This window comes from Pseudophryne corroboree, chromosome 7, assembly GCF_028390025.1.
Source record: "Pseudophryne corroboree isolate aPseCor3 chromosome 7, aPseCor3.hap2, whole genome shotgun sequence".
Classification (NCBI taxonomy): Eukaryota; Metazoa; Chordata; class Amphibia; order Anura; family Myobatrachidae; genus Pseudophryne; species Pseudophryne corroboree.
In genome coordinates this window covers 427,210,202-427,237,492 of record NC_086450.1, presented here as the reverse complement: position 1 = coordinate 427,237,492, position 27,291 = coordinate 427,210,202, and the positions used below count along the sequence as shown (strand labels likewise).

Genomic DNA, 27,291 nt, shown 5'->3' with positions numbered 1-27,291 from the left:
CAGGGAAAGGGGTATTATTCCACGCTGTTTGTGGTACCGAAGCCGGACGGCTCGGTGAGACCAATTTTAAATCTAAAATCTTTGAACACTTACATAAAAAGGTTCAAATTCAAGATGGAGTCACTCAGAGCAGTGATAGCGAACCTGGAAGAAGGGGACTATATGGTATCTCTAGACATCAAGGATGCTTATCTCCATGTCCCAATCTACCCTTCTCACCAAGGGTACCTCAGGTTTGTGATACAAAACTGTCATTATCAGTTTCAGACGCTGCCGTTTGGATTGTCCACGGCACCACGGGTCTTTACCAAGGTAATGGCCGAAATGATGATTCTTCTTCGAAGAAAAGGCGTATTAATTATCCCTTACTTGGACGATCTCCTGATAAGGGCAAGGTCCAGGGAACAGTTAGAGGTCTGAGTAGCACTATCTCAGGTAGTGCTACGTCAGCATGGGTGGATTCTAAATATCCCAAAATCACAGCTGATTCCGACAACACGTCTACTGTTCCTAGGGATGATTCTGGACACAGTCCAGAAAAAGGTGTTTCTCCCGGAGGAGAAGGCCAGGGAGTTATCCGAGCTAGTCAGGAACCTCCTAAAACCAGGACAAGTGTCAGTGCATCAGTGCACGAGAGTCCTGGGAAAAATGGTGGCTTCTTACGAAGCGATTCCATTCGGAAGATTCCATGCAAGAACTTTTCAGTGGGATCTGCTGGACCAATGGTCCGGATCGCATCTTCAGATGCATCAGCGGATAACCCTATCTCCAAGGACAAGGGTATCTCTCCTGTGGTGGTTACAGAAGGCTCATCTTCTAGAGGGCCGCAGATTCGGCATTCAGGATTGGATGCTGGTAACCACGGATGCCAGCCTGAGAGGCTGGGGAGCAGTCACACAGGGAAGAAATTTCCAGGGCTTGTGGTCAAGCATGGAAACGTCTCTTCACATAAATATCCTACAGCTAAGGGCCATTTACAATGCCCTAAGTCAAGCAAGGCCTCTGCTTCAGGGTCAACCGGTATTGATCCAGTCGGACAACATCACGGCTGTCGCCCACGTAAACAGACAGGGCGGCACAAGAAGCAGGAGGGCAATGGCAGAAGCTGCAAGGATTCTCCGCTGGGCGGAAAATCATGTGATAGCACTGTCAGCAGTGTTCATTCCGGGAGTGGACAACTGGGAAGCAGACTTCCTCAGCAGACACCACCTCCACCCGGGGGAGTGGGGACTTCATCCAGAAGTCTTCCAAGTGATTGTAAACCGTTGGGAAAAACCAAAGGTGGACATGATGGCGTCCCGTCTCAACAAGAAACTGGACAGATATTGCGCCAGGTCAAGGGACCCTCAGGCAATAGCGGTGGACGCTCTGGTAACTCCGTGGGTGTTCCAGTCGGTATATGTGTTCCCTCCTCTTCCTCTCATACCAAAAGTACTGAGAATCATAAGAAGGAGAGGAGTAAGAACGATACTCGTGGCTCCGGATTGGCCAAGAAGAACTTGGTACCCGGAGCTGCAAGAGATGCTCACGGAGGACCCGTGGCCTCTACCTCTAAGGAAGGACCTGCTCCAGCAGGGACCTTGTCTGTTCCAAGACTTACCGCGGCTGCGTTTGACGGCATGGCGGTTGAACGCCGGATCCTGAAGGAAAAAGGCATTCCGGATGAAGTCATCCCTACTCTGATCAAGGCCAGGAAGGATGTAACTGCAAAACATTATCATCGCATTTGGCGAAAATATATGTTGCGTGGTGTGAGGCCAAGAAGGCCCCTACGGAGGAATTTCAACTGGGTCGTTTCCTACATTTCCTGCAAGCAGGATTGTCTATGGGCCTAAAATTGGGGTCCATTAAGGTTCAAATTTCGGCCCTGTCAATTTTCTTCCAGAAAGAACTAGCTTCAGTTCCTCAAGTTCAGACGTTTGTCAAAGGGGTACTGCATATACAGCCTCCTTTTGTGCCTCCAGTGGCACCTTGGGATCTCAATGTAGTTTTAGGGTTCCTAAAATCACATTGGTTTGAACCACTTGCCACAGTGGATTTGAAATATCTCACATGGAAAGTGGTAATGCTGTTGGCCCTGGCTTCAGCCAGGCGCGTATCAGAATTGGCGGCTTTATCCTATAAAAGCCCTTACCTGATATTTCATTCGGATAGGGCGGAATTGAGGACTCGTCCTCAATTTCTCCCTAAGGTGGTTTTAGCGTTTCACATGAATCAACCTATTGTGGTACCTGTGGCTACTAGGGACTTGGAGGACTCCAAGTTGCTGGACGTAGTCGGGGCCCTGAAAATATGTTTCCAGGACGGCTGGAGTCAGAAAATCTGACTCGCTGTTTATACTGTATGCACCCAACAAGCTGGGTGCTCCTGCTTCTAAGCAGACGATTGCTCGTTGGATTTGTAGTACAATTCAACTTGCACATTCTGTGGCAGGCCTGCCACAGCCAAAATCTGTAAAAGCCCATTCCACAAGGAAGGTGGGCTCATCTTGGGCGGCTGCCCGAGGGGTCTCGGCTTTACAACTTTGCCGAGCAGCTACTTGGTCAGGGGCAAACACGTTTGCTAAATTCTACAAATTTGATACCCTGGCTGAGGAGGACCTGGAGTTCTCTCATTCGGTGCTGCAGAGTCATCCGCACTCTCCCGCCCGTTTGGGAGCTTTGGTATAATCCCCATGGTCCTTACGGAGTTCCCAGCATCCACTAGGACGTCAGAGAAAATAAGAATTTACTTACCGATAATTCTATTTCTCATAGTCCGTAGTGGATGCTGGGCGCCCATCCCAAGTGCGGATTGTCTGCAATACTTGTATATAGTTATTGTTACAAACAAATCGGGTTGTTTATTGTTGGAAGCCATCTTTTCAGAGGCTCCTACGGTTATCATACTGTTAACTGGGTTCAGATCACGAGTTGTACGGTGTGATTGGTGTGGCTGGTATGAGTCTTACCCGGGATTCAAGATCCTTCCTTATTATGTACGCTCGTCCGGGCACAGTATCTTAACTGATGCTTGGAGGAGGGTCATAGGGGGAGGAGCCAGTGCACACCAGCTAGTCTAAAGCTTTTACTTTTTGTGCCCAGTCTCCTGCGGAGCCGCTATTCCCCATGGTCCTTACGGAGTTCCCAGCATCCACTACGGACTATGAGAAATAGAATTATCGGTAAGTAAATTCTTATTTTTTCCCCCATCTGAAGAATTAAATGAAGTGTGTGAAGAAGCGTGGGCTTTCCCTGATAAAAAAATTGGTGATTTCAAAAAAATTACTAATGGCGTTCCCTTTCTTGCCAGAGGATAGGTCACGTTGGGAAACTCCCCCTAGGGTGGTTAAAGCGCTCACACGTTTGTCTAAAAAGGTGGCACTACCGTCTCCGGATACGGCCGCCCTAAAGGAACCTGCTGATAGAAAGCAGGAGGCTATCCTAAAGTCTATATATACACACACTGGTGTTATACTGAGACCAGCTATTGCTTCAGCGTGGATGTGCAGTGCTGCTGCTGCTTGGTCAGATTCCCTGTCAGAAAATATTGACACCCTGGACAGGGACACTATATTGCTAACCGTAGAGCATATAAAAGACTCAGTTTTGTACATGAGAGATGCACAGAGGGAGATCTGCCGGCTGGCATCTAGAATAAGTGCATTGTCCATTTCTGCTAGGAGAGGCTTATGGACTCGGCAGTGGACAGGGGATGCAGATTCTAAAGGCACATGGAAGTTTTGCCTTATAAGGGTGAGGAGTTATTCGGGGATGGTCTCTCAGACCTTGTTTCCACAGCAACAGCTGGGAAGTCAGCATTTTTGCCCCATGTCCCCTCACAGCCTAAGAAAGCGCCGTATTATCAGGTACAGTCCTTTCGACCCTAGAAAAACAGGCGGGGAAAAGGCGGGTCCTTTCTGTCTAGAGGCAGAGGAAGGGGAAAAAAGCTGCACCACGCAGCAGGTTCCCAGGAACAAAAGTCCTCCCCCGCTTCTTCCAAATCCGCCGCATGACGGTGGGGCTCCACAGGCGGAGCCAGGTACGGTGGGGGGCCGCCTCAAAAATTTCAGCGATCAGTGGGTTCGCTCACGGGTGGATCCCTGGATCCTTCAAGTAGTATCTCAGGGGTACAAGCTGGAATTCGAGGCGCCTCCCCCCCGGCGTTTCCTCAAATCGGCCTTACCGACAACTCCCTCGGGCAGGGAGGCTGTACTAGAGGCAATTCACAAGCTGTATTCCCAGCAGGTGATAGTCAAAGTACCCCTACTTCAACAAGGACGGGGTTACTATTCCACACTGTTTGTGGTACCGAAACCGGACGGTTCGGTGAGACCCATTTTAAATTTGAAATCCTTGAACACGTACATAAAAAGATTCAAGTTCAAGATGGAATCGCTCAGGGCGGTTATTGCAAGCCTGGACGAGGGGGATTACATGGTATCCCTGGACATCAAGGATGCTTACCTGCATGTCCCCATTTACCTTCCTCACCAGGAGTACCTCAGATTTGTGGTACAGGATTGCCATTACCAATTCCAGACACTACCGTTTGGACTGTCCACGGCACCGAGGGTGTTTACCAAGGTAATGTCAGAAATGATGATACTCCTTCGAAAAAAGGGAGTTTTAATTATCCCGTACTTGGACGATCTCCTAATAAAGGTGAGGTCCAGGGAGCAGTTACTGGTCGGAGTAGCACCATCTCGGGAAGTGCTACAACAGCATGGCTGGATTCTAAACATTCCTAAGTCACAACTGGTTCCTTCCACACGCTTACTGTTCCTGGGGATGATTCTGGACACAGAACAGAAAAAAGTGTTTCTCCCACAGGAGAAAGCCAAGGAGCTGTCATCTCTAGTCAGAGACCTCCTAAAACCAAAATGGGTATCGGTGCATCACTGCACACGAGTCCTGGGAAAAATGGTGGCTTCGTACGAAGCAATTCCATTCGGCAGGTTCCATGCAAGAACCTTTCAGTGGGACCTCTTGGACAAGTGGTCGGGATCGCATCTTCAGATGCATCGGCTGATAACCCTGTCTCCAAGGACCAGGGTATCTCTACTGTGGTGGCTGCAGAGTGCTCATCTTCAAGAGGGCCGCAGATTCGGCATACAGGACTGGGTCCTGGTGACCACGGATGCCAGCCTTCGGGGCTGGGGCGCAGTCACACAGGGAAGAAATTTCCAGGGACTTTGGTCAAGTCAGGAGTCGTCCCTACACATAAACATTCTGGAACTGAGGGCCATTTACAATGCCCTAAGTCAGGCAAGGCCCCTGCTTCAAAACCAGCCGGTTCTGATCCAATCAGACAACATCACGGCAGTCGCCCATGTAAACCGACAGGGCGGCACAAGAAGCAGGGTGGCGATGGCAGAAGCCACAAGGATTCTCCGATGGGCGGAAAATCACGTAATAGCACTGTCAGCAGTGTTCATTCCGGGAGAGGACAACTGGGAAGCAGACTTCCTCAGCAGACACGACCTACACCCGGGAGAGTGGGGACTTCATCCAGAAGTCTTCCTACTGTTGGTAAACCGTTGGGAAAGGCCACAGGTGGACATGATGGTGTCCCGCCTCAACAAAAAGCTAAAGAGATATTGCGCCAGGTCAAGGGACCCTCAGGCGATAGCTGTGGACGCTCTAGTGACACCGTGGGTGTTCCAGTCGGTTTATGTGTTCCCTCCTCTGCCTCTCATACCAAAGGTACTGAGAATAATAAGAAGGCGAGGAGTAAGAACGATACTCGTGGTTCCGGATTGGCCAAGAAGAGCTTGGTACCCGGAACTTTAAGAAATGATATCTGAGGACCCATGGCCTCTACCGCTCAGACAGGATCTGCTACAGCAGGGGCCCTGTCTGTTCCAAGACTTACCGCGGCTGCGTTTGACGGCATGGCGGTTGAATTCCGGATCCTAAAGGAAAAGGGCATTCCGGAGGAAGTCATTCCTACGCTGATAAAAGCCAGGAAAGAAGTAACCGCAAACCATTATCACCGCATTTGGCGAAAATATGTTGCGTGGTTTGAGGCCAGGAAGGCCCCTACAGAGGAATTTCAGCTGGGTCGTTTTCTGCACTTCCTACAGTCAGGAGTGACTATGGGCCTAAAATTGGGTTCCATTAAGGTCCAGATTTCGGCTCTGTCGATTTTCTTCCAGAAAGAACTGGCTTCACTGCCTGAAGTTCAGACTTTTGTAAAGGGAGTGCTTCATATTCAGCCCCCTTTTGTGCCTCCTGTGGCACCTTGGGATCTCAATGTGGTGTTGAGTTTCCTAAAATCACATTGGTTTGAACCACTTAAAACCGTGGATCTGAAATATCTCCCGTGGAAAGTGGTCATGTTATTGGCCTTGGCTTCGGCCAGGCGTGTGTCAGAATTGGCGGCTTTGTCATGTAAAAGCCCTTATCTGATTTTCCATATGGATAGGGCAGAATTGAGGACTCGTCCCCAGTTTCTCCCTAAGGTGGTATCAGCTTTTCACTTGAACCAACCTATTGTGGTGCCTGCGGCTACTAGGGACTTGGAGGATTCCAAGTTACTGGACGTAGTCAGGGCCTTGAAAATTTATGTTTCCAGGACGGCTGGAGTCAGGAAAACTGACTCGCTTTTTATCCTGTATGCACCCAACAAAATAGGTGCTCCTGCTTCTAAGCAGACTATTGCTCGCTGGATTTGTAGCACAATTCAGCTGGCGCATTCTGCGGCTGGATTGCCGCATCCTAAATCAGTGAAAGCCCTTTCCACGAGGAAGGTGGGCTCATCTTCGGCGGCTGCCCGAGGGGTCTCGGCTTTACAACTTTGCCGAGCTGCAACTTGGTCAGGGGCAAACACGTTTGCTAAATTCTACAAATTTGATACCCTGGCTGAGGAGGACCTTGAGTTCTCTCATTCGGTGCTGCAGAGTCATCCGCACTCTCCCGCCCGTTTGGGAGCTTTGGTATAATCCCCATGGTCCTTACGGAGTCCCCAGCATCCACTAGGACGTCAGAGAAAATAAGAATTTACTCACCGGTAATTCTATTTCTCGTAGTCCGTAGTGGATGCTGGGCGCCCATCCCAAGTGCGGATTGTCTGCAATACTTGTATATAGTTATTGCCTAACTAAAGGGTTATTGTTGAGCCATCTGTTGAGAGGCTCAGTTATATTTCATACTGTTAACTGGGTTTAATATCACGAGTTATACGGTGTGATTGGTGTGGCTGGTATGAGTCTTACCCGGGATTCAAAATCCTTCCTTATTGTGTCAGCTCTTCCGGGCACAGTATCCTAACTGAGGTCTGGAGGAGGGGCATAGAGGGAGGAGCCAGTGCACACCAGGTAGTACCAAATCTTTCTTCTAGTGTGCCCAGTCTCCTGCGGAGCCCGTCTATTCCCCATGGTCCTTACGGAGTCCCCAGCATCCACTACGGACTACGAGAAATAGAATTACCGGTGAGTAAATTCCTATTTTTTTTTTTTTTATTATTTTTTTTTCATTTCATTTTTTTTTTTTTTACTTTTTCATACTTTACGATCCATGTGGACTACAGTTGGTAACGGTAACCTGTACCGAGCACAGCGGTAATGGAACGAGGCACCTTGCCCGAAGTGCGCCATGCGAGGGGACATGGTGCACTAATTGGGGTTCCACGTCACTTTACGAAGAAAACGACACCAAAAACAGTAAAAACAAAACAAAAAAACCTCATGTCGACCTATTGACCATGTCGACCTAGTACATGTCGGCCAATAGTGGTCGACCTAATGACCCATACCCTATGCAACTGCCCAGGCAACACAGGGCAATGTTCTGCAATACAGCCCGGTGTAGGTACTTGCCACTAATCTGCTTCCTCCTGTGGTGTCTCAGGTGCTGAGTGAGGTCACCGAGGATAACCTGATAGACCTGGGGCCTGGATCACCAGCAGTCGTCAGCCCTATGGTGGGAAACACCGTCCCAGCATCACTAACCTCCCAGCTTGGGGGACTTGGTAATATCATAGACTGGTGTATTATCTACTTATTCCGCTGTTACTTGAGCATTACAGTGTGACCAACCTGACTTGTTTTATTTATTTACTTTCAATGACTGTATTTTAATTGACTTTTCTACCATTTCTTGGCAAAAAAAACACACCACAAAACATTAGGAAGGGTGTTTGTATAATTACCCACATAGTATGGGTCATTGTTGCTGGTTACCCGATAACCATTCGCAGTACGAAGGCTGAAGGCCTGGTGCATTTTTCTGTTATAGCATAGAACCACACATATTATGTGACTGGGATTGCAGAATCAGAACAAACCACATGTATTCAACGCCTGCATTAGCTTCAGCCGAGAACTGACCAAGATTTCCAGGGTTCTAACGGGGTGGTTCTAATTCTCACAATGATGGTTTATAATGTATCTCTGTATTATACTTTTATAACTGTCAGTAAGTCCCCCCAACAAATGTGGAATATGGAACAGTGTGCAAGTTAGGTGCTGATGAGATTACCCAACGTATACTATCCTTATAACCTTTCGGAGGCATACTGTAGCGCCTCCTGCTTTCAGTTGCAGGACTGCACGTCTTCAATCCGTTATAAGCTGGTGTCCGGGGGACGTGTAAGAGGAGCGGTGATTTACACTCTGTCTTTTTCTCCTAGATGTGGGTGTTAATAGTGTGAGCTCTACACTGAATTCACTCCCAGCCTCCAACCCGAGAGATGACTTTGACATGTTTGCACAGACCAGGAGCAGTTCTCTGGCTGATCAGCGTAAAACGTGAGTGCGTCAGCCGACCGTGCTTGTTTACATCCAGAACGGCTTGTACAGTATTGTGGTATAGCGATGCCACGGACTACGGTATGGGCACCAAAGTGCTGACTGCTCCCCAGTGACAGACGGGTGCTGCATGTAATCTTAATCTGTCACGGTGTAGGAGCCGGCACTGCACACACAGACTGGTAACCGGGGACAGCCAGCAGCACATACCCACGGAGAGTCGAAAAACTGGCTCATGCCACAAGGTCACGACTATGTATGTTAGCGCACCGGGTGTCAGCACAGGGTGGTATTCAGTATGCCGGCTGTTGGGATCCCGGTGCTCGGTATACCAGCGCTGGAATCCCGACACCCGGCATACCGATAACTATTCTCTCCTGGGGAAGGGGGGGGGGGGTGTTTGTGACCCCCCTAGAGGGAGAATAAATAGCATTGTACATGTAGCGCGCCACCGTGCCTGCAGCGTGGCGAGCACAGCGAGCCCACAAGGGGCTCATTTGCGCTCGCCCCACTGCCGGGATCCCGAGCCGGCCACTCATACTACACCCTCACCACATATGGGGACGCCGCTCGCTGGCTATTACAGCACACTGTGTCAGACTCCGAATGTCAGACTGTGTCTTGTATAAAAAATCATTACAAACGTTCGTATTTAAAGTAGCGAGTGAATTGGAGCTCATAGCATTGTGCTGGTCCGTCTCGTGGTTCTAATCTGATTTTTAGGGTTAGGAAATGAGACGCCCTCCGGTTCAATCAAAAACAACGCATTGGCCTGTGATTGGTGCTTAGAGCCAGGTGTAATCCTCATATTAGTCTACAAGTAGACACCAACATGTAGGGATAGTTATCAAGCTGGTGACCTCCACGTATACTAAACTAGGTGTTCTTAACTCCAGTACCGCCAACAGATCATGTTTTCTGGAAACAGGTGTGATCATTTCTGACCCAGCTAAATTGATGGACTCCCCTGTGCATGGTTGAATCCAGAAAACATGACCTGTTGGTGGGACTAGAATTGAGAGCCACTGTACTAAACAGATATATGTAATTCTCATACCCCCTCAATAATGGCTGGGCATTTCTAGTGTATTCCATCCTACTTCAGGACATATATAAGGCTCTCTTGTTTTAGCATGTCATTTTGGGTATCTCCATTACATCCATGATACTCTGTAAAGTTGTAATAATGACTAGAAAATAATAGACAGCCATTACTCTTGGCTTAATCCATGAGTAGCTTTAATACAGGGATGGTTTCAATTGATTATTTGAATTGACAGCCCTGCAATAAAAATAAAGCAGGGCAGGATTTCAGGATATCTTTTTGGTACTAATGTGGCTGGATCACTCTCCTCATGTAAGTAGCCCAAAGGCTTTGACTCATGGGGTAATTCAGATCTGATCGCAGCAGCAAATTTGTTAGCTAATGGGCAAAACCATGTGCACTGCAGGGGGGGCAGATATAACATGTGCAGAGAATGTTAGATTTGGGTATGGTGTGTTCAAACTGAAATCTAAATTGCAGTGTAAAAATAAAGCAGCCAGTATTTACCCTGCACAGAAACAAAATAACCCACCCAAATCTAACTCTCTCTGCACATTTTATATTTGGCCCCCCTGCAGTGCACATGGTTTTGCTCATTGGCTAACAAATTTGCTGCTGCAATCAGATCTGAATTAGGCCCTCAATCTGGAAAAATAATTATTACCAAGTTTACTGTAATGACTGGTTTCCTATCTTTTAACTATGTAACATACATTTTTGTGTCTTGTCAGTCTAACCTATGAAGACCCGCAGGCTCTAGGGGGGTTGGCATCGGCGTTGGATGTTCGGCAGCAGAACACAGGAGGGGTAAGCGGCATTTTCTAATGAGCTGAATGAACAGAATAAAAATGGACGTTAAACATTTTTCCATAGGTGGTTCCAGTTTGTAATCAGAATTATTTTATGAGAAATATGTTAAGCAATCTGGCTGTCTAACAGTGGTACAGACTGACCTCTGGTTGTCTAACAGTGGTACAAACTGGCAGCGCCCAGTACTCCCTCTCTATACTACTGGGCAGTGGGAAATGTTCTGCATGCAGAGCAGTGCTGCAGATGTACCTATGACCTGGGGGGTAATTGAGATCTGATCGCTGCTGTGTGTTTTCGCACAGCGGGCGATCGGGTCCAAACTGCGCATGCATATTCACCACAATGCGCAGGAGCGTCAGACAGCTATAACGGGCATTGCCAGTCAGTGACGGGATGGTGCGAAGGATCTATTCACACGGGCGTACACAAGGTGATTGACAGGAAGAGGCCGTTTCTGGGTGGCAACTTACTGTTTACAGGGAGTGCTCGGGAAAAACGCAGGCGTGTCCAAGGATTTTAATGGAGGGCGTCTGACGTCCGCTCCGGCCCCGATCAGCAGGATTCAATCGCACTGGAAGAGTAAGCCCTGGGCTGCGCAGAGACTGCACAAACTGATTCTTAGCCGTTCTGCTAACACATAGGAACACACACTTGCACAGCGAAAATACACTCCCCATGTAGGCGGCGACTATCTGATCGCAGGGCAGCAAAAAATGCAGCCCAGCGATCAGATCTGAATTACTCCCATGATGCCATGCGTAGTGAGAAGTACAGCACCCGGTGCCTGTAACGCCTGCATTCATGCCAGTATAAGGGTGCAACGATCCCTCAGGGGTAACTGGGATCTATCCTGTGAGTTTGTTCTTATTCTTCTCACCACTGACGAATGTTCTGACCTCGTCATATAGCACATTACCCATTGATACAATACCATATTGTGACATTACCCTGGGTTGTGCTGCAAGTGCTGTGCTTTTGGTGTGTCCTTGGTTACTATTATTCTATACTGTTAAATCTGTTTGCTTACCAGTGCTTTACGTGGGGGCATGTTTACAGATAGGGTGGTTCTTTGTGTGCACAGATAGGGTTCTTGTACAGGTAAAAAGGCTAACCTGGTTCCAGCAATTGCTTTACAGCTGCGGTTATTATGGAACGAGCTGGGATATACTGTAGAACACGAACGTGCTCTTCCGACGCCCAGAAAAGTTAGCAAAGCAGTAGACGTGTGTAGAAATCTGGGTCAGGATACGGTGCAGTAAGCAGGTGTATTGGTCAATGCATAATGTTTATGTAATAGATGCAATGCACAGTGACTATGCACACTTCTGTGGTGGATAGAGGTCACAGCTCAGCGGTCTCACCAGGTGGCGCTCTCTCCCAGTTTGCCCCACATAAGATGATTTATTGTGTACCTCTCCCAGTTTGCCCCACATAAGCGGATTAATTGTGTAGCAGTCTCACCAGGTGGCGCTCTCTCCCAGTTTGCCCCACATAAGCGGATTTATTGTGTAGCAGTCTCACCAGGTGGCGCTCTCTCCCAGTTTGCCCCACATAAGCGGATTTATTGTGTAGCAGTCTCACCAGGTGGCGCTCTCCCAGTTTGCCCCACATAAGCCGATTTATTGTGTAGCAGTCTCACCAGGTGGCGCTCTCTCCCAGTTTGCCCCACATAAGCCGATTTTATTGTGTAGCAGTCTCACCAGGTGGCGCTCTCCCAGTTTGCCCAACATAAGCTGATTTATTGTGTAGCAGTCTCACCAGGTGGCGCTCTCTCCCAGTTTGCCCCACATAAGCTGATTTATTGTGTAGCAGTCTCACCAGGTGGCGCTCTCTCTCCCAGTTTGCCCCACATAAGCCGATTTATTGTGTAGCAGTCTCACCAGGTGGCGCTCTCTTCCAGTTTGCCCCACATAAGCTGATTTATTGTGTTGTAATCTCTCTCTGTTTTTCTGCTGCCGCTTTCCTCCTCTGTGCTGTGAAATGTCTGGGTTTGATGCAGAGGCGAGGTAGAGCTGGGAGCTCTGCCATGGAGCCCATAGACAAGTGGCTTATTACACAAGGAATGGTGAGCAGCGCCCCACTAATTAGACACTGACACCCCATCCTCCAGTCCCCCCCAATTAACCATTGACTCCTCCATGACATTTTACCTATCTAACCAAGCAAAACCGTGCGAGGACTCCCAGCAGCCGGATAGCTGCCTGTACTGCATCTATCGATACATCCCATATATACATATAAAATATACCAGAGTTATAACTGCCAACTCCTACATCATTACAAAGAAACAGGTACATGTTATTTTCTGGCAACGTCTGCATAGAAATCCTTAGAATTTGTCTCTTTGCTGCAAAGTAATTTGTGTGCAGTACCTTCTAGCAGCCTGCAGGTGGAGCTAAGTGACTTATGTGCTCAGCTTTTGTCATTTCCGTAAACATCAATCACATGCAGCATCTTAACGATGGTCTATGAAATTGCCCAAATATAAACTGTACCCGTCCCCTAGACTCTGCTGAGGCAGCCATTTTGTCAACTGAATCCACTTCTAAGTTGGCTTTGACCTAATAACTAACCCTGTAGTCTTAAATGTAAGAGAATAAATAGACTTTGCTCTAATGAGTATTGCGTCAGTGCACGGAATGGCTGATTGTGCGGTGTGTAGGTTACTGGAGCAGTTTTAAAGGGGGTTTCCATAAAAAAAAAATCCCTTTTATGGAGCTAGCTTCCTTCCCAATATGAATGCTTTGGTTTGAGAGATCTCCACGTCCGTAATCGAGATCCTTAAAGATGCTAGGCTGGATTTCAGTGCTCCTCCTGCAAAGGTGGACCAAAGGTTATCTGCAGGGTCCTAGCTACAGCCACCCAGGACCCAGAAAGAAACTGACGCCAAAGTAAAATTACCATGAATGAAATATAGTAGAAAACCACTCTGAGATGATAGCGGATGAGGAAGCTCCGTGATACATTGCTTCTTAGTGGCGTTGATAGGCCCACATAATGGCTACCTACCTGCAGTTGGCCAGAACCCGCTAAAAGGGACGTCCTGATATTAGGAATAACATGGTGATGGACATGCACTTTTACTGTGTAGTTACAAAGCATCGTTCCTTGTAGAGGGTCACCCCCACAGCATGTTGTATTTGCAGATATCCGGCTGTTGCGCAAATCTTCTCCCCCCCCCCCCCATCCCCCACTGCCCTCTTCCTCAGTAATGGTGTCCAGAATCCTGGGATAAACACAAGTTTTTAAACGGAGGCCATTGTTCCTAAGTATGTAGTATTAACTGAGCCTGGGATCATGAAGGGTAGTTTAGTACGCAGATAGTTAATATGTGGTTATTATTGGTGACGGATCATTTTATTTACATTACAAGACGGACATAGTAGAGATGTAATATTATGGCTTATAGTAGATTGTCTTGCAAAAGGAAATAAATCTGCACAGGATATTACAATTTCAGTTCAGTAAATTTAGTAGTATTATGTATTAAACCAACATAAAGGCCTACTCAAATAATAAATTCAGCAAATAGTTGGTGGTGCTCCAGGAAGATAGTTATAACAACTATGAAAAAACAAGTATGGTCCTTTAGAGAGAACAAAGAACCAAAGAAAAGGAACTATAGGCCTTTTCCTGAGCACACTTGAAAAAATTGTAATGATGAGATTATTAAAAATTAACTTTTATTAATATATACTTAAGAAAAAGCGAGAGCTGGCGTTAATAATTAAAGAGCATAAGTGTTGCCAGTACCAATGTACCTGTTATAGGCAAAATTATAATATAGGTGAGCGAAAATAAATAAACCCTCATACATGGAGAAAATTCATACATATCCTCTCTAATCAGGAATTTATATGAATGAGGTCACTACCTCGAGTCCGATATGATCTGACAAATGCTATTGACCTGAGATCAGATTGATGTAATGAGTCCCAAGTTGCTTAAACTGTTGGAGAGTAAAATACCTACGGTACCTAGTATTCCCTGGTGGTTCCCCATCCAGGTACTGACCAGGCCCTGCAGTGCTTGGCTTCCAAGATCAGACGAGTTTGGGCATACTCAGTGCGGTCTGACCGTAGGTGAAATTGTCTCCTAGGCGCACCGTTTTCCGATTGTATTGGGACCCAGAATCAATCGCGAATTAATTGGATATTAGATTATATATGGTCAGAAATTAGTATGATAATAACACAGTAGACTTATAAATTTCTGATCGGTGGTAGACTTCAAACAATAGTGCTGACTGTGCAGTCTTGAGATTGATATTACCAAAGAAACAATTGTGCTCCTAATCAGCCTAAGCAGCAGGAGGGCTTAATAGTGCCCACAATGGTGGAATAATAGAGAATCTATTACAATTGTGCTCCAAAAGAGCCCAAGCAACAAATGGGCTTGGTAATCTCCACAATAATCAGGACAATAGAAAATGTGTGTACAGTATAGTAATTATCAGTGGTATTAATTAGAGCATATATAGTAATTGCAGATTGCAAATGTCCCTTATGAGAGGGTTACTCCCGCTCCACCCTTACCCAGTAGTTATACACCAAAAGGAATGTTGAGCATAATACTCATGGGGATATGAAAAGAATTTATGTATCACATAATAAATTTCTCAGGTTTCCCCTAATGAGTGGGGAAATGCATGGTGAACCCTGTGGGAAAGCAAGGGGGAGCCGCAGGTCGGGCAAGGAGAGTCCGTTTTCGGCCAAGAGCCGATGGCTGTCTTACCCAACCTCTTGTGGAGACCCTCTAGCCAGTAGACGGGACAGGAATCGAGGAGTGAGGTGCCGGCTGCCGCGGTCCGTACGACCGGAAGTTCGGGCGCCGGGACCGGAAGTGACGCGCGTTTCGCTCCGAGAGCTTGATCACATGATCGCCTGCTCTCGGAGTCCCCCGCTGCCTGTATTTATGAGCGCAGCCTGTCAGGAGGTGTGAAGTGCACCTGTTGGTAATTGTCTGAATTAGATCACCTGAGATAGGGAATTAGATTGCGGCAGATTAGGACTATATACCAGAAGTGTCATTAAGAATACAGTAAGACTCGGCTTAATCTGATACTGGTCTGGTTAAGGTTTGGAGAACAGACAGAAGAAATCATACAGCTGGTATTGGAAATCAGTTTGGAAAAGGCCTATAGTTGCTTTTTTTTGGTTCTTTGTTCTCTCTAAAGGACCATACTTGTTTTTTTTATAGTAGATTGTGCCATTAGTAACAAGTAGGTCAGGTCAGATCTATCAGATATATATTGTTTTATGGCTGTCATTATCTCGCTGTGCTTTCTGTGGTTACACATTGGTACATGGTGACCTGGGCTTCCCGTTACCAGTCTGGGACACTTCAGCTAATGATTATTAGTGTGGCAGTCACTTCTGATAAAACTAATTATATATACAGTATACTGTGAATCCCCAACAACATGGGTTCTAAAAAAAACAAAAAATGTGCATTATTAATTTTTCTCCAGAGTGGATAGTTGTGCGCTGTGCCTGTATCTGGGTTCGGCATCTTTCAGCCGTATATTACAGTCTGTGTGGAATCGGGAGTCTTACTCTATGCCTTATCCTCAGTGTGGTGAGGCCACTGAGGCAGACCGAGCAGAGGATGACACTGCTTGTCCTTCCGCCAGGCTGGCTGTAGTAAAGCGTATCCTCCCTTATCACAGGAAACCATGCAGAGCTGATTGCATCCGCTGTCTGACATGCACAAGTTCAAATTCCCCTGTGACAAGACGTGTTTACATTGCATGTCTAAAGTCCACAACATGTGTGTGTGACACGCCACCTCCTCTGTGCACAGTTTGCTGCTGGGGGTCACAGTGCCTGATTCAGCTGCTATTGCTTGCTGGGACTTGTAGTTGCACACCGGTTACCTACTCTTAGGTGAACTGTGATGGGGTGCGCTTAACAGGAATGCCGACACTCCTTAATCCATAGCATCTGCTTCGCCTTATGTTCTCCTGCTATGACTTGCACTAGCCTGATCCCAGTATATGCACAGAAAATCTTCCCTTCCTAAACAAATAACGTGTACGCCTTTATTACCGCATGCAATGCGCCTGTAGCTGTCCGTGGTAAAGCTAGAATTCAGGCCGGGCAGACTTGTACTGCAGTTGGGTGATTGGGTTGGGGTCGCATTACCGGCAGACGGGATCCCGGCGGTCAGCATCCCGACGCCGAGACCCCCGTTGCAGAATGCTGGCGGTGGGGGCGAGCGCAACTAAGCCCCTTGCGGGCTTGGTGGCGAGCGCAGGTTCTAGTTTCAGTCTATGGGCGTCGTGGACACCCACGAGTGGGAATAGTTCCTGCTAGTCGGCATTTTCAGGGTTCGGGATGTAGTGGTCGGTATTGTGAGACCGCCGGTCACATAACTACACCCGGGTGATTGTGTGTGTTTCTCAGTAACATCCCGGAGGAATAAAGTGCCTAATGTGGGTTTATCCAGCTTGGAGGGGCCACTTGGGGAGGTTCTCGGTGCCGGTTAACATTGACTGCAAATTCTTCAGCCCCGTAAACTTGTGGTTACACTATGAGCGGATACGGTGCCAGTCTCTCTGCTGGGACTACAGCCATTAACTGTCTCTCCATGTCTGTTATCATCTTAACCTCAGTGTTTACTTCCACGTGTGTCACTGACAGCAAAGTATATGACTCAGTCTGATAATCGTGTGTGGTGTGTAAATACGGTTATCTACAGTGACTGTACTCCTACTGATTGACAACTCGTATCCTGACAGGCATGCTGCAACTTGTAGTTCAACAGCTGGACAGCCACAGATTGCAGATAGTTGATGTACACAACCAGTAAATGCCATTTCTCTGACGTCCTAGTGGATGCTGGGAACTCTGTAAGGACCATGGGGAATAGACGGGCTCCGCAGGAGACTGGGCACTCTAAAAGAAAGATTAGGTACTATCTGGTGTGCACTGGCTCCTCCCTCTATGCCCCTCCTCCAGACCTCAGTTAGATTTCTGTGCCCGGCCGAGCTGGATGCACACTAGGGGCTCTCCTGAGCTCCTAGAAAGAAAGTATATGTTAGGTTTTTTATTTTACAGTGAGACCTGCTGGCAACAGGCTCACTGCAACGAGAGACTAAGGGGAGAAGAAGCGAACCTACCTGCTTGCAGCTAGCTTGGGCTTCTTAGGCTACTGGACACCATTAGCTCCAGAGGGATCGACCGCAGGACCCGTCCTTGGTGTTCGTTCCCGGAGTCGCGCCGCCGTCCCCCTTACAGAGCCAGAAGCATGAAGATGGTCCGGAAAATCGGCGGCAGAAGACTTCAGTCTTCACCAAGGTAGCGCACAGCACTGCAGCTGTGCGCCATTGCTCCTCATACACACTTCACACTCCGGTCACTGAGGGTGCAGGGCGCTGGGGGGGGGGGGGCGCCCTGAGCAGCAATAAAAACACCTTGGCTGGCAAAATAATCACAATATATAGCTTCAGAGGCTATATATGTGATAATTACCCCTGCCAGAATCCATAAAAAAGCGGGAGAAAAGGGGCGGAGCTATCTCCCTCGGCACACTGGCGCCATTTTCTCTTCACAGTGTAGCTGGAAGACAGCTCCCCAGGCTCTCCCCTGTAGTTTTCAGGCTCAAAGGGTTAAAAAGAGAGGGGGGCACTAAATTTAGGCGCAATATTGTTTATACAAGCAGCTATTGGGGAAAATTCACTCAGTGGTAGTGTTTATCCCTACATTATATAGCGCTCTGGTGTGTGCTGGCATACTCTCTCTCTGTCTCCCCAAAGGGCTGTGTGGGGTCCTGTCCTCAGTCAGAGCATTCCCTGTGTGTGTGCGGTGTGTCGGTACGGCTGTGTCGACATGTTTGATGAGGAGGCTTATGTAGAGGCGGAGCAGATGCCGATAAATGGGATGTCGCCCCCTGTGGGCCGACACCAGAGTGGATGGATAGGTGGAAGGTATTAACCGACAGTGTCAACTCCTTACATAAAAGGCTGGATGACGTAACGGCTATGGGACAGCCGGCTTCTCAGCCCGCGCCTGCCCAGGCGTCTCAAAGGCCATCAGGGGCTCAAAAACGCCCGCTCCCTCAGATGGCAGACACAGATGTCGACACGGAGTCTGACTCCAGTGTCGACGAGGTTGAGACATATACACAATCCACTAGGAACATCCGGAAACATGATCCCGGCAATAAAAAATGTGTTACACATTTCTGATATTAACCCAAGTACCACTAAAAAAGGGTTTTATGTTTGGGGAGAAAAAGCAGGCAGTGTTTTGTTCCCCCATCCAATGAGTGAATGAAGTGTGAAAAAGCGTGGGTTCCCCCGATAAGAAACTGATAATTTCTAAAAAGTTACTGATGGCGTACCTTTTCCCGCCAGAGGATAAGTTACGATGGGAGATATCCCCTAGGGTGGATAAGGCGCTCACACGTTTGTCAAAAAAGGTGGCACTGCCGTCTTAGGATACGCCCACTTTGAAGGTACCTGCTGATAAAAAGCAGGAGGCTATCCTGAAGTCTGTATTTACACACTCAGGTACTAGACTGAGACCTGCAGATAGTGCTGCTGCAGCGTGGTCTGTAACCCTGTCAAACAGGGATACTATTTTGCGAACATAAGACGTCGTCTTATATATGAGGGATGCACAGAGAGATATTTTGCCGGCTGGCATCCAGAATTAATGCAATGTCCATTCTGTCAGGAGGGTATTAGAGACTCGACACTGGACAGGTGATTCTGACTTTAAAAGGCACATAGAGCCTTATAAGGGTGAGGAATTGTTGGGGATGGTCTCTGGGACCTCGTATCCACAGCAACAGCTGGGAAGAAAATTTTTTACCTCCGGTTTCCTCACAGCCTAAGAAAGCACTGTATTATCAGGTACAGTCCTTTCGGCTTCAGAAAAGCAAGCAAGTCAAAGGCGCTTCCTTTCTGCACAGAGACGAGGGAAGAGGGAAAAAGCTGCACCAGTCAGCCAGTTCCCAGAATCAAAATTCTTCCCCCGCTTCCTCTGAGTCCACCGCATGACGCGGGGGCTCCACAGGCGTAGCCAGGTACGGTGGGGGGCCGCCTCAAAAATTTCAGCGATCAGTGGGCTCGCTCACAGGTGGATCCCTGGATCCTTCAAGTAGTATCTCAGGGGTACAGGCTGGAATTCGAGGCGTCTCCCCCCCCGCCGTTTCCTCAAATCTGCCTTGCCGACAACTCCCTCAGGCAGGGAGGCTGTGCTAGAGGCAATTCACAAGCTGTATTCCCAGCAGGTGATAGTCAAGGTGCCCCTACTTCAACAAGGACGGGGTTACTATTCCACACTGTTTGTGGTACCGAAACCGGACGGTTCGGTGAGACCCATTTTAAATTTGAAGTCCTTGAACACATACATAAAAAAATTCAAGTTCAAGATGGAATCGCTCAGGGCGGTTATTGCAAGCCTGGAGGAGGGGGATTACATGGTATCCCTGGACATCAAGGATGCTTACCTACATGTCCCCATTTACCATCCTCACCAGGAGTACCTCAGATTTGTGGTACAGGATTGCCATTACCAATTCCAAACACTGCCGTTTGGACTGTCCACGGCACCGAGGGTCTTTACCAAGGTAATGGCAGAAATGATGATACTCCTTCGAAAAAAGGGAGTTTTTAATTATCCCGTACTTGGACGATCTCCTTATAAAGGCGAGGTCCATGGAGCAGTTGTTGGTCGGAGTAGCACTATCTCGGGAAGTGCTACAACAGCACGGATGGATTCTATACATACCAAAGTCACAGCTGGTTCCTACCACACGCCTGCTGTTCCTGGGGATGGTTCTGGACACAGAACAGAAAAAAGTGTTTCTCCCGCAGGAGAAAGCCAAGGAGCTGTCATCTCTAGTCAGAGACCTCCTGAAACCAAAACAGGTATCGGTGCATCACTGCACACGAGTCCTGGGAAAAATGGTAGCTTCTTACGAAGCAAAATTCCATTCGGCAGGTTCCATGCAAGAACCTTTCAGTGGGACCTCTTGGACAAGTGGTCGGAATCGCATCTTCAGATGCATCGGCTGATAACCCTGTCTCCAAGGACCAGGGTATCTCTACTGTGGTGGCTGCAGAGTGCTCATCTTCAAGAGGGCCGCAGATTCGGCATACAGGACTGGGTCCTGGTAACCACGGATGCCAGCCTTCGAGGCTGGGGGGCAGTCACACAGGGAAGAAATTTCCAAGGACTTTGGTCAAGTCAGGAGTCGTCCCTACACATAAATATTCTGGAACTGAGGGCCATTTACAATGCCCTAAGTCTGGCAAGGCCTCTGCTTCAAAACCAGCCGGTACTGATCCAATCAGACAACATCACGGCAGTCGCCCATGTAAACCGACAGGGCGGCACAAGAAGCAGGATGGCGATGGCAGAAGCCACAAGGATTCTCCGATGGGCGGAAAATCGCGTCTTGGCACTGTCAGCAGTGTTCATTTCGGGAGTGGACAACTGGGAAGCAGACTTCCTCAGCAGACACGACCGACACCCGGGAGAGTGGGGACTTCATCCAGAAGTCTTCCAACTGTTGGTAAACCGTTGGGAAAGGCCACAGGTGGACATGAAGGCGTCCCGCCTAAACAAAAAACTAGATATTGCGCCAGGTCAAGGGACCCTCAGGCAATAGCTGTGGACGGTCTAGTGACACCGTGGGTGTACCAGTCGGTTTATGTATTCCCTCCTCTGCCTCTCATACCAAAGGTACTGAGAATAATAAGAAAACGAGGAGTAAGAACGATACTCGTGGTTCCGGATGGGCCAAGAAGAGCTTGGTACCCAGAACTTCAAGAAATAATATCAGAGGACCCATGGCCTCTACCGCTCAGACAGGATCTGCTACAGCAGGGGCCCTGTCTGTTCCAAGACTTACCGCGGCTGCGTTGGACGGCATGGCGGTTGAATTCCGGATCCTAAAGCAAAAGGGCATTCCGGAGGAAGTCATTCCTACGCTGATAAAAGCCAGGAAAGAAGTAACCGCAAAATATTATCACCGTAGTTGGCGAAAATATGTTGCGTGGTGTGAGGCCAGGAAGGCCCCAACAGAGGAATTTCAGCTGGGTCGTTTTCTGCACTTCCTACAGTCAGGAGTGACTATGGGCCTAAATTTGGGTTCCATTAAGGTCCAGATTTCGGCTATGTCGATTTTCTTCCAGAAAGAACTGGCTTCACTGCCTGGAGTTCAGACATTTGTAAAGGGAGTGCTACATATTCAGCCCCTTTTTTGTGCCTTCTGTGGCACCTTGGGATCTCAACGTGGTGTTGAGTTTCTTAAAATCACATTGGTTTGAGCCACTTAAAACTGTGGATTTGAAATATCTCACGTGGAAAGTGGTCATGTTATTGGCCTTGGCTTCGGCCAGGCGTGTGTCAGAATTGGCGGCTTTGTCATGTAAAAGCCCTTATCTGATTTTCCATATGGATAGGGCAGAATTGAGGACTCGTCCCCAGTTTCTCCCTAAGGTGGTATCAGCTTTTCACTTGAACCAACCTATTGTAGTGCCTGCGGCTACTAGGGACTTGGAAGATTCCAAGTTACTGGACGTAGTCAGGGCCTTAAAAATTTATATTTCCAGGACGGCTGGAGTCAGGAAAACTGACTCGTTTTTTATCCTGTAGGCACCCAACAAAATAGGTGCTCCTGCTTCTAAGCAGACTATTGCTCGCTGAATTTGTAGCACAATTCAGCTGGAGCATTCTGCGGCTGGATTGCCGCATCCTAAATCAGTAACAGCCCATTCCACGAGGAAAGTGGGCTCATCTTGGGCGGCTGCCCGAGGGGTCTCGGCTTTACAACTTTGCCGAGCTGCTACTTGGTCGGGCAAACACGTTTGCTAAATTCTACAAATTTGATACCCTGGCTGAGGAGGACCTTGAGTTCTCTCATTCGGTGCTGCAGAGTCATCCGCACTCTCCCGCCCGTTTGGGAGCTTTGGTATAATCCCCATGGTCCTTACGGAGTTCCCAGCATCCACTAGGACGTCAGAGAAAATAAGATTTTACTCACCGGTAAATCTATTTCTCGTAGTCCGTAGTGGATGCTGTGCGCCCATCCCAAGTGCGGATTGTCTGCAATACTTGTATATAGTTATTGCCTAACTAAAGGGTTATTGTTGAGCCATCTGTTGAGAGGCTCAGTTATATTTCATACTGTTAACTGGGTATAGTATCACGAGTTATACGGTGTGATTGGTGTGGCTGGTATGAGTCTTACCCGGGATTCAAAATCCTTCCTTATTGTGTCAGCTCTTCCGGGCACAGTATCCTAACTGAGGTCTGGAGGAGGGGCATAGAGGGAGGAGCCAGTGCACACCAGATAGTACCTAATCTTTCTTTTAGGGTGCCCAGTCTCCTGCGGAGCCCGTCTATTCCCCATGGTCCTTACGGAGTTCCCAGCGTCCACTACGGACTACGAGAAATAGATTTACCGGTGAGTAAAATCTTATTATAATATTGACTAGCGGTATTCCTGCTTGGTAGTAGCTATATCGCCCTTGTGACGTGACTTGGTATTTTGGGTCAGCATGTTGGTAGACGTGGCCATGCACTGACCTGTACCGTACCGTACCGTACCCTCCAACTGTACCTTTTTTTTATGGTCTGTACCGATTTTTGGCTCTCCAAGCTTCCATTGAAAGTATAGGAGAAGGGGAGTGGCTTTACCCATGGCCACACCGATTTTTATGTGTAAAATGTTGGAGTGTGTGCTGTACCTGTCTGAACAGGCTCTATGTAGCAAGTGACATGAAGCCAGCACTAGATCTACCTACTTTCTCTGACGTCCTAGTGGATGCTGGGGACTCCGTAAGGACCATCGGGAATAGACGGCTCCGCAGGAGACTGGGCACACTAAAAGAAAGATTTGGTACTACCTGGTGTGCACTGGCTCCTCCCTCTATGCCCCTCCTCCAGACCTCAGTTAGATTTCTGTGCCTGGCCGAGCTGGATGCACACTAGGGGCTCTCCTGAGCTCCTAGAAAGAAAGTATGTTAGGTTTTTTATTTTACAGTGAGACCTGCTGGCAACAGGCTCACTGCAACGAGGGACTAAGGGGAGAAGAAGCGAACCTACCTGCTTGCAGCTAGCTTGGGCTTCTTAGGCTACTGGACACCATTAGCTCCAGAGGGATCGACCGCAGGACCCGTCCTTTGTGTTCGTTCCCGGAGCCGCGCCACCGTCCGCCTTACAGAGCCAGAAGCATGAAGATGGTCCGGAAAATCGGCGGCAGAAGACTTCAGTCTTCACCAAGGTAGCGCACAGCACTGCAGCTGCGCCATTGCTCCTCATACACACTTCACACTCCGGTCACTGAGGGTGCAGGGCGCTGGGGGGGGGCACCCTGAGCAGCAATAAAAACACCTTGGCTGGCAAAATAATCACAATATATAGCCCCAGAGGCTATATATGTGATAATCACCCCTGCCAGAATCCATAAAAAAGCGGGAGAAAAGTCTGCGAAAAAGGGGCGGAGCTATCTCCCTCAGCACACTGGGCGCCATTTTCTCTTTACAGTGCAGCTGGAAGACGGCTCCCCAGGCTCTCCCCTGTAGTTTTCAGGCTCAAAGGGTTAAAAAGAGAGGGGGGGCACTAAATTTAGGCGCAATATTGTTTATACAAGCAGCTATTGGGGAAAATTCACTCAGTGATAGTGTTAATCCCTACATTATATAGCGCTCTGGTGTGTGCTGGCATACTCTCTCTCTCTGTCTCCCCAAAGGGCTGTGTGGGGTCCTGTCCTCAGTCAGAGCATTCCCTGTGTGTGTGCGGTGTGTCGGTACGGCTGTGTCGACATGTTTGATGAGGAGACTTATGTGGAGGCGGAGCAGATGCCGATAAATGTGATGTCGCCCCCTGTGGGGCCGACACCAGAGTGGATGGATAGGTGGAAGGTATTAACCGACAGTGTCAACTCCTTACATAAAAGGCTGGATGACGTAACAGCTGTGGGACAGCCGGCTTCTCAGCCCGCGCCTGCCCAGGCGTCTCAAAGGCCATCAGGGGCTCAAAAAAACGCCCGTTACCTCAGATGGCAGACACAGATGTCGACACGGAGTCTGACTCCAGTGTCGACGAGGTTGAGACATATACACAATCCACTAGGAACATCCATTGCATGATCTCGGCAATAAAAATTGTGTTACACATTTCTGACATTAACCCAAGTACCACATAAAAGGGGTTTTATGTTTGGGGAGAAAAAGCAGCCGGTGTTTTGTTCCCCCATCAGATGAGTAAATGAAGTGTGTGAAGAAGCGTGGGTTCCCCCGATAAAAAAATTACTGCTGGCGTACCCTTTCCCGCCAGAGGATAGGTCACGTTGGGAGATATCCCCTAGGGTGGATAAGGCGCTCACACGTTTGTCATAAAAGGTGGCACTGCCGTCTTAGGATACGGCCACTTTGAAGGAGCCTGCTGATAAAAAGCAGGAGGCTATCCTGAAGTCTGTATATACACACTCAGGTATTATACTGAGACCTGCAATTGCCTCAGCATGAATAGTGCTGCTGCAGCAGGGTCTGATACCCTGTCAGATAATATTAATACCCTAGACAGGGAGAATATGGTGCTAACATAGAGCATATTAAAGACGTAGTCTTATATATGAGGGATGCACAGAGGGATATTTGCCGGCTGGCGTCCAGAATAAATGCAAGGTCCATTCTGCCAGGAGGGTATTAGAGACCCGGCAGTGGACAGGTGATGCTGACTTTAAAAGCCACATGGAGATTCTGCTTTATAAGGGTGAGGAATTGTTTGGGGATGGTCTTGGGACCTCGTATCCACAGCAACAGCTGGGAAGAAAAATTTCTACCTCAGGTTTCCTCACACCCTAAGGAAGCACTGTATTATCGGGTACAGTCCTTTCGGCTTCAGAAAAGCAAGGGGGCCAAAGGCGTTTCCTTTCTGCACAAGGGAAGAAGGAAAAAGCTGCACTGACAGCCAGTTCCCAGGATCAAAAATCTTCCCCCGCTTCCTCTGAGTCCACAGCATGACGCTGGGGCTCCACAGACAGGTGCGATGGGGGCGCGTCTCGGGAACTTCAGGGACCAGTGGGCTTGCCCACAGGTGAATCACTGGGTTCTGCAAGTAGTATCACAGGGATACAAGCTGGAGTTCGAGGCGACTCCCCCTCGCCGTTAGCTCACATCAGCCTTGCCTGCTGCCCTCGGATATAGGGAGTTAGTACTGGCGGCAATTCACAAGCTGTACTTCCAGCAGGTGAAATCAAGGTACCCCTCCTTCAACAAGGCTGGGGTTACTATTCCAAAAATGTTGTGGTACCGAAACCAGACGGTTCGGTGAGACCCATTCTAAAATTGAAATCCTTGAACACTTATATACGAAGGTTCAAGTTCAAAATGGAATCGCTCAGGGCGATTATTGCAAGCCTGGAGAATTTCAGGGTATCACTGGACATCAAGGATGCTTACCTGCATGTCCCTATCTACCCTCCTCACCAGGAGTACCTCAAAATTGTGGTACAGGATTGTCATTACCAATTCCATACGTTGCCGTTGGTCTGTCCCCGGCACCGAGGGTATTTACCAAATGGCAGAAAGAATTATCCAGTACTTGGGCAATCTCCTTTATAAAGGCGAGGTCCAGGGAGCAGTTGTTGTCAGAGTAGCACTATCTCGGGAAGTGCTACAACAGCACGGCTGGATTCTGAATATTCCAAAGTCGCAGCTGGTTCCTACGACGCATCTACTGTTCCTGGGGATGGTTCTGGACACAGAACAGAAAAAAGTGTTTCTCCCGCAGGAGAAAGCCAAGGAGCTGTCATCTCTAGTCAGAGGCCTCCTGAAACCAAAACAGGTGTCGGTGCATCACTGCACGCGAGTCCTGGGAAAATTGGTAGCTTCCTACGAAGCAATTCCATTCGGCAGGTTCCATGCAAGAACTTTTCAGTGGGACCTCTTGGACGGGATCGCATCTTCAGATGCATCGGCTGATAACCCTGTCTCCAAGGACCAGGGTGTCTCTGCTGTGGTGGCTGCAGAGTGCTCATCTTCTAGAGGGCCGCAGATTCGGCATACAGGACTGGGTCCTGGTGACCACGGATGCCAGCCTTCGAGGCTGGGGGGCAGTCACACAGGGAAGAAATTTCCAAGGACTTTGGTCAAGTCAGGAGTCGTCCCTACACATAAATATTCTGGAACTGAGGGCCATTTACAATGCCCTAAGTCAGGCAAGACCCCTGCTTCAAAACCAGCCGGTACTGATCCAATCAGACAACATCACGGCAGTCGCCCATGTAAACCGACAGGGCGGCACAAGAAGAAGGATGGCGTGGCAGAAGCCACAAGGATTCTCCGATAGGCGGAAAATCACGTCTTAGCACTGTCAGCAGTGTTCATTCCGGGAGTGGACAACTGGGAAGCAGACTTCCTCAGCAGACACGACCTACACCCGGGAGAGTGGGGACTTCATCCAGAAGTCTTCAAACTGTTGGTAAACCGTTGGGAAAGGCCACAGGTGGACATGATGGCGTCCCGCCTCAACAAATATCTCACGTGGAAAGTGGTCATGTTATTGGCCTTGGCTTCGGCCAGGCGTGTGTCAGAATTGGCGGCTTTGTCATGTAAAAGCCCTTATCTGATTTTCCATATGGATAGGGCAGAATTGAGGACTCATCCCCAGTTTCTCCCTAAGGTGGTATCAGCTTTTCACTTGAACCAACCTATTGTAGTGCCTGCGGCTACTAAGGACTTGGAGGA

At 48.4% G+C, this 27,291-nt stretch overlaps 1 protein-coding gene and 1 pseudogene across 3 annotated transcripts in view; one reads left to right on the top strand and one right to left on the bottom strand.

The window, feature by feature from the left end:
- The window catches only part of TOM1L2 (target of myb1 like 2 membrane trafficking protein), a 115,503-nt gene that overhangs the window by 70,683 nt on the left and 17,529 nt on the right, over nt 1-27,291 (top strand). For 2 of the 3 annotated variants that reach the window (XM_063934850.1, XM_063934849.1), the window contains exons 10-12: nt 7,830-7,950; nt 8,611-8,728; nt 10,505-10,580. In XM_063934850.1, coding sequence (XP_063790920.1) covers nt 7,830-7,950; nt 8,611-8,728; nt 10,505-10,580 — 315 coding nt within the window. Of the gene's footprint in view, nt 1-7,829; nt 7,951-8,610; nt 8,729-10,504; nt 10,581-12,582; nt 12,694-27,291 lie in introns of those variants that run through there. The other variant, XM_063934851.1, reaches the window with a different exon arrangement.
- LOC134947112 (5S ribosomal RNA) lies at nt 14,549-14,667 on the bottom strand (annotated as a pseudogene).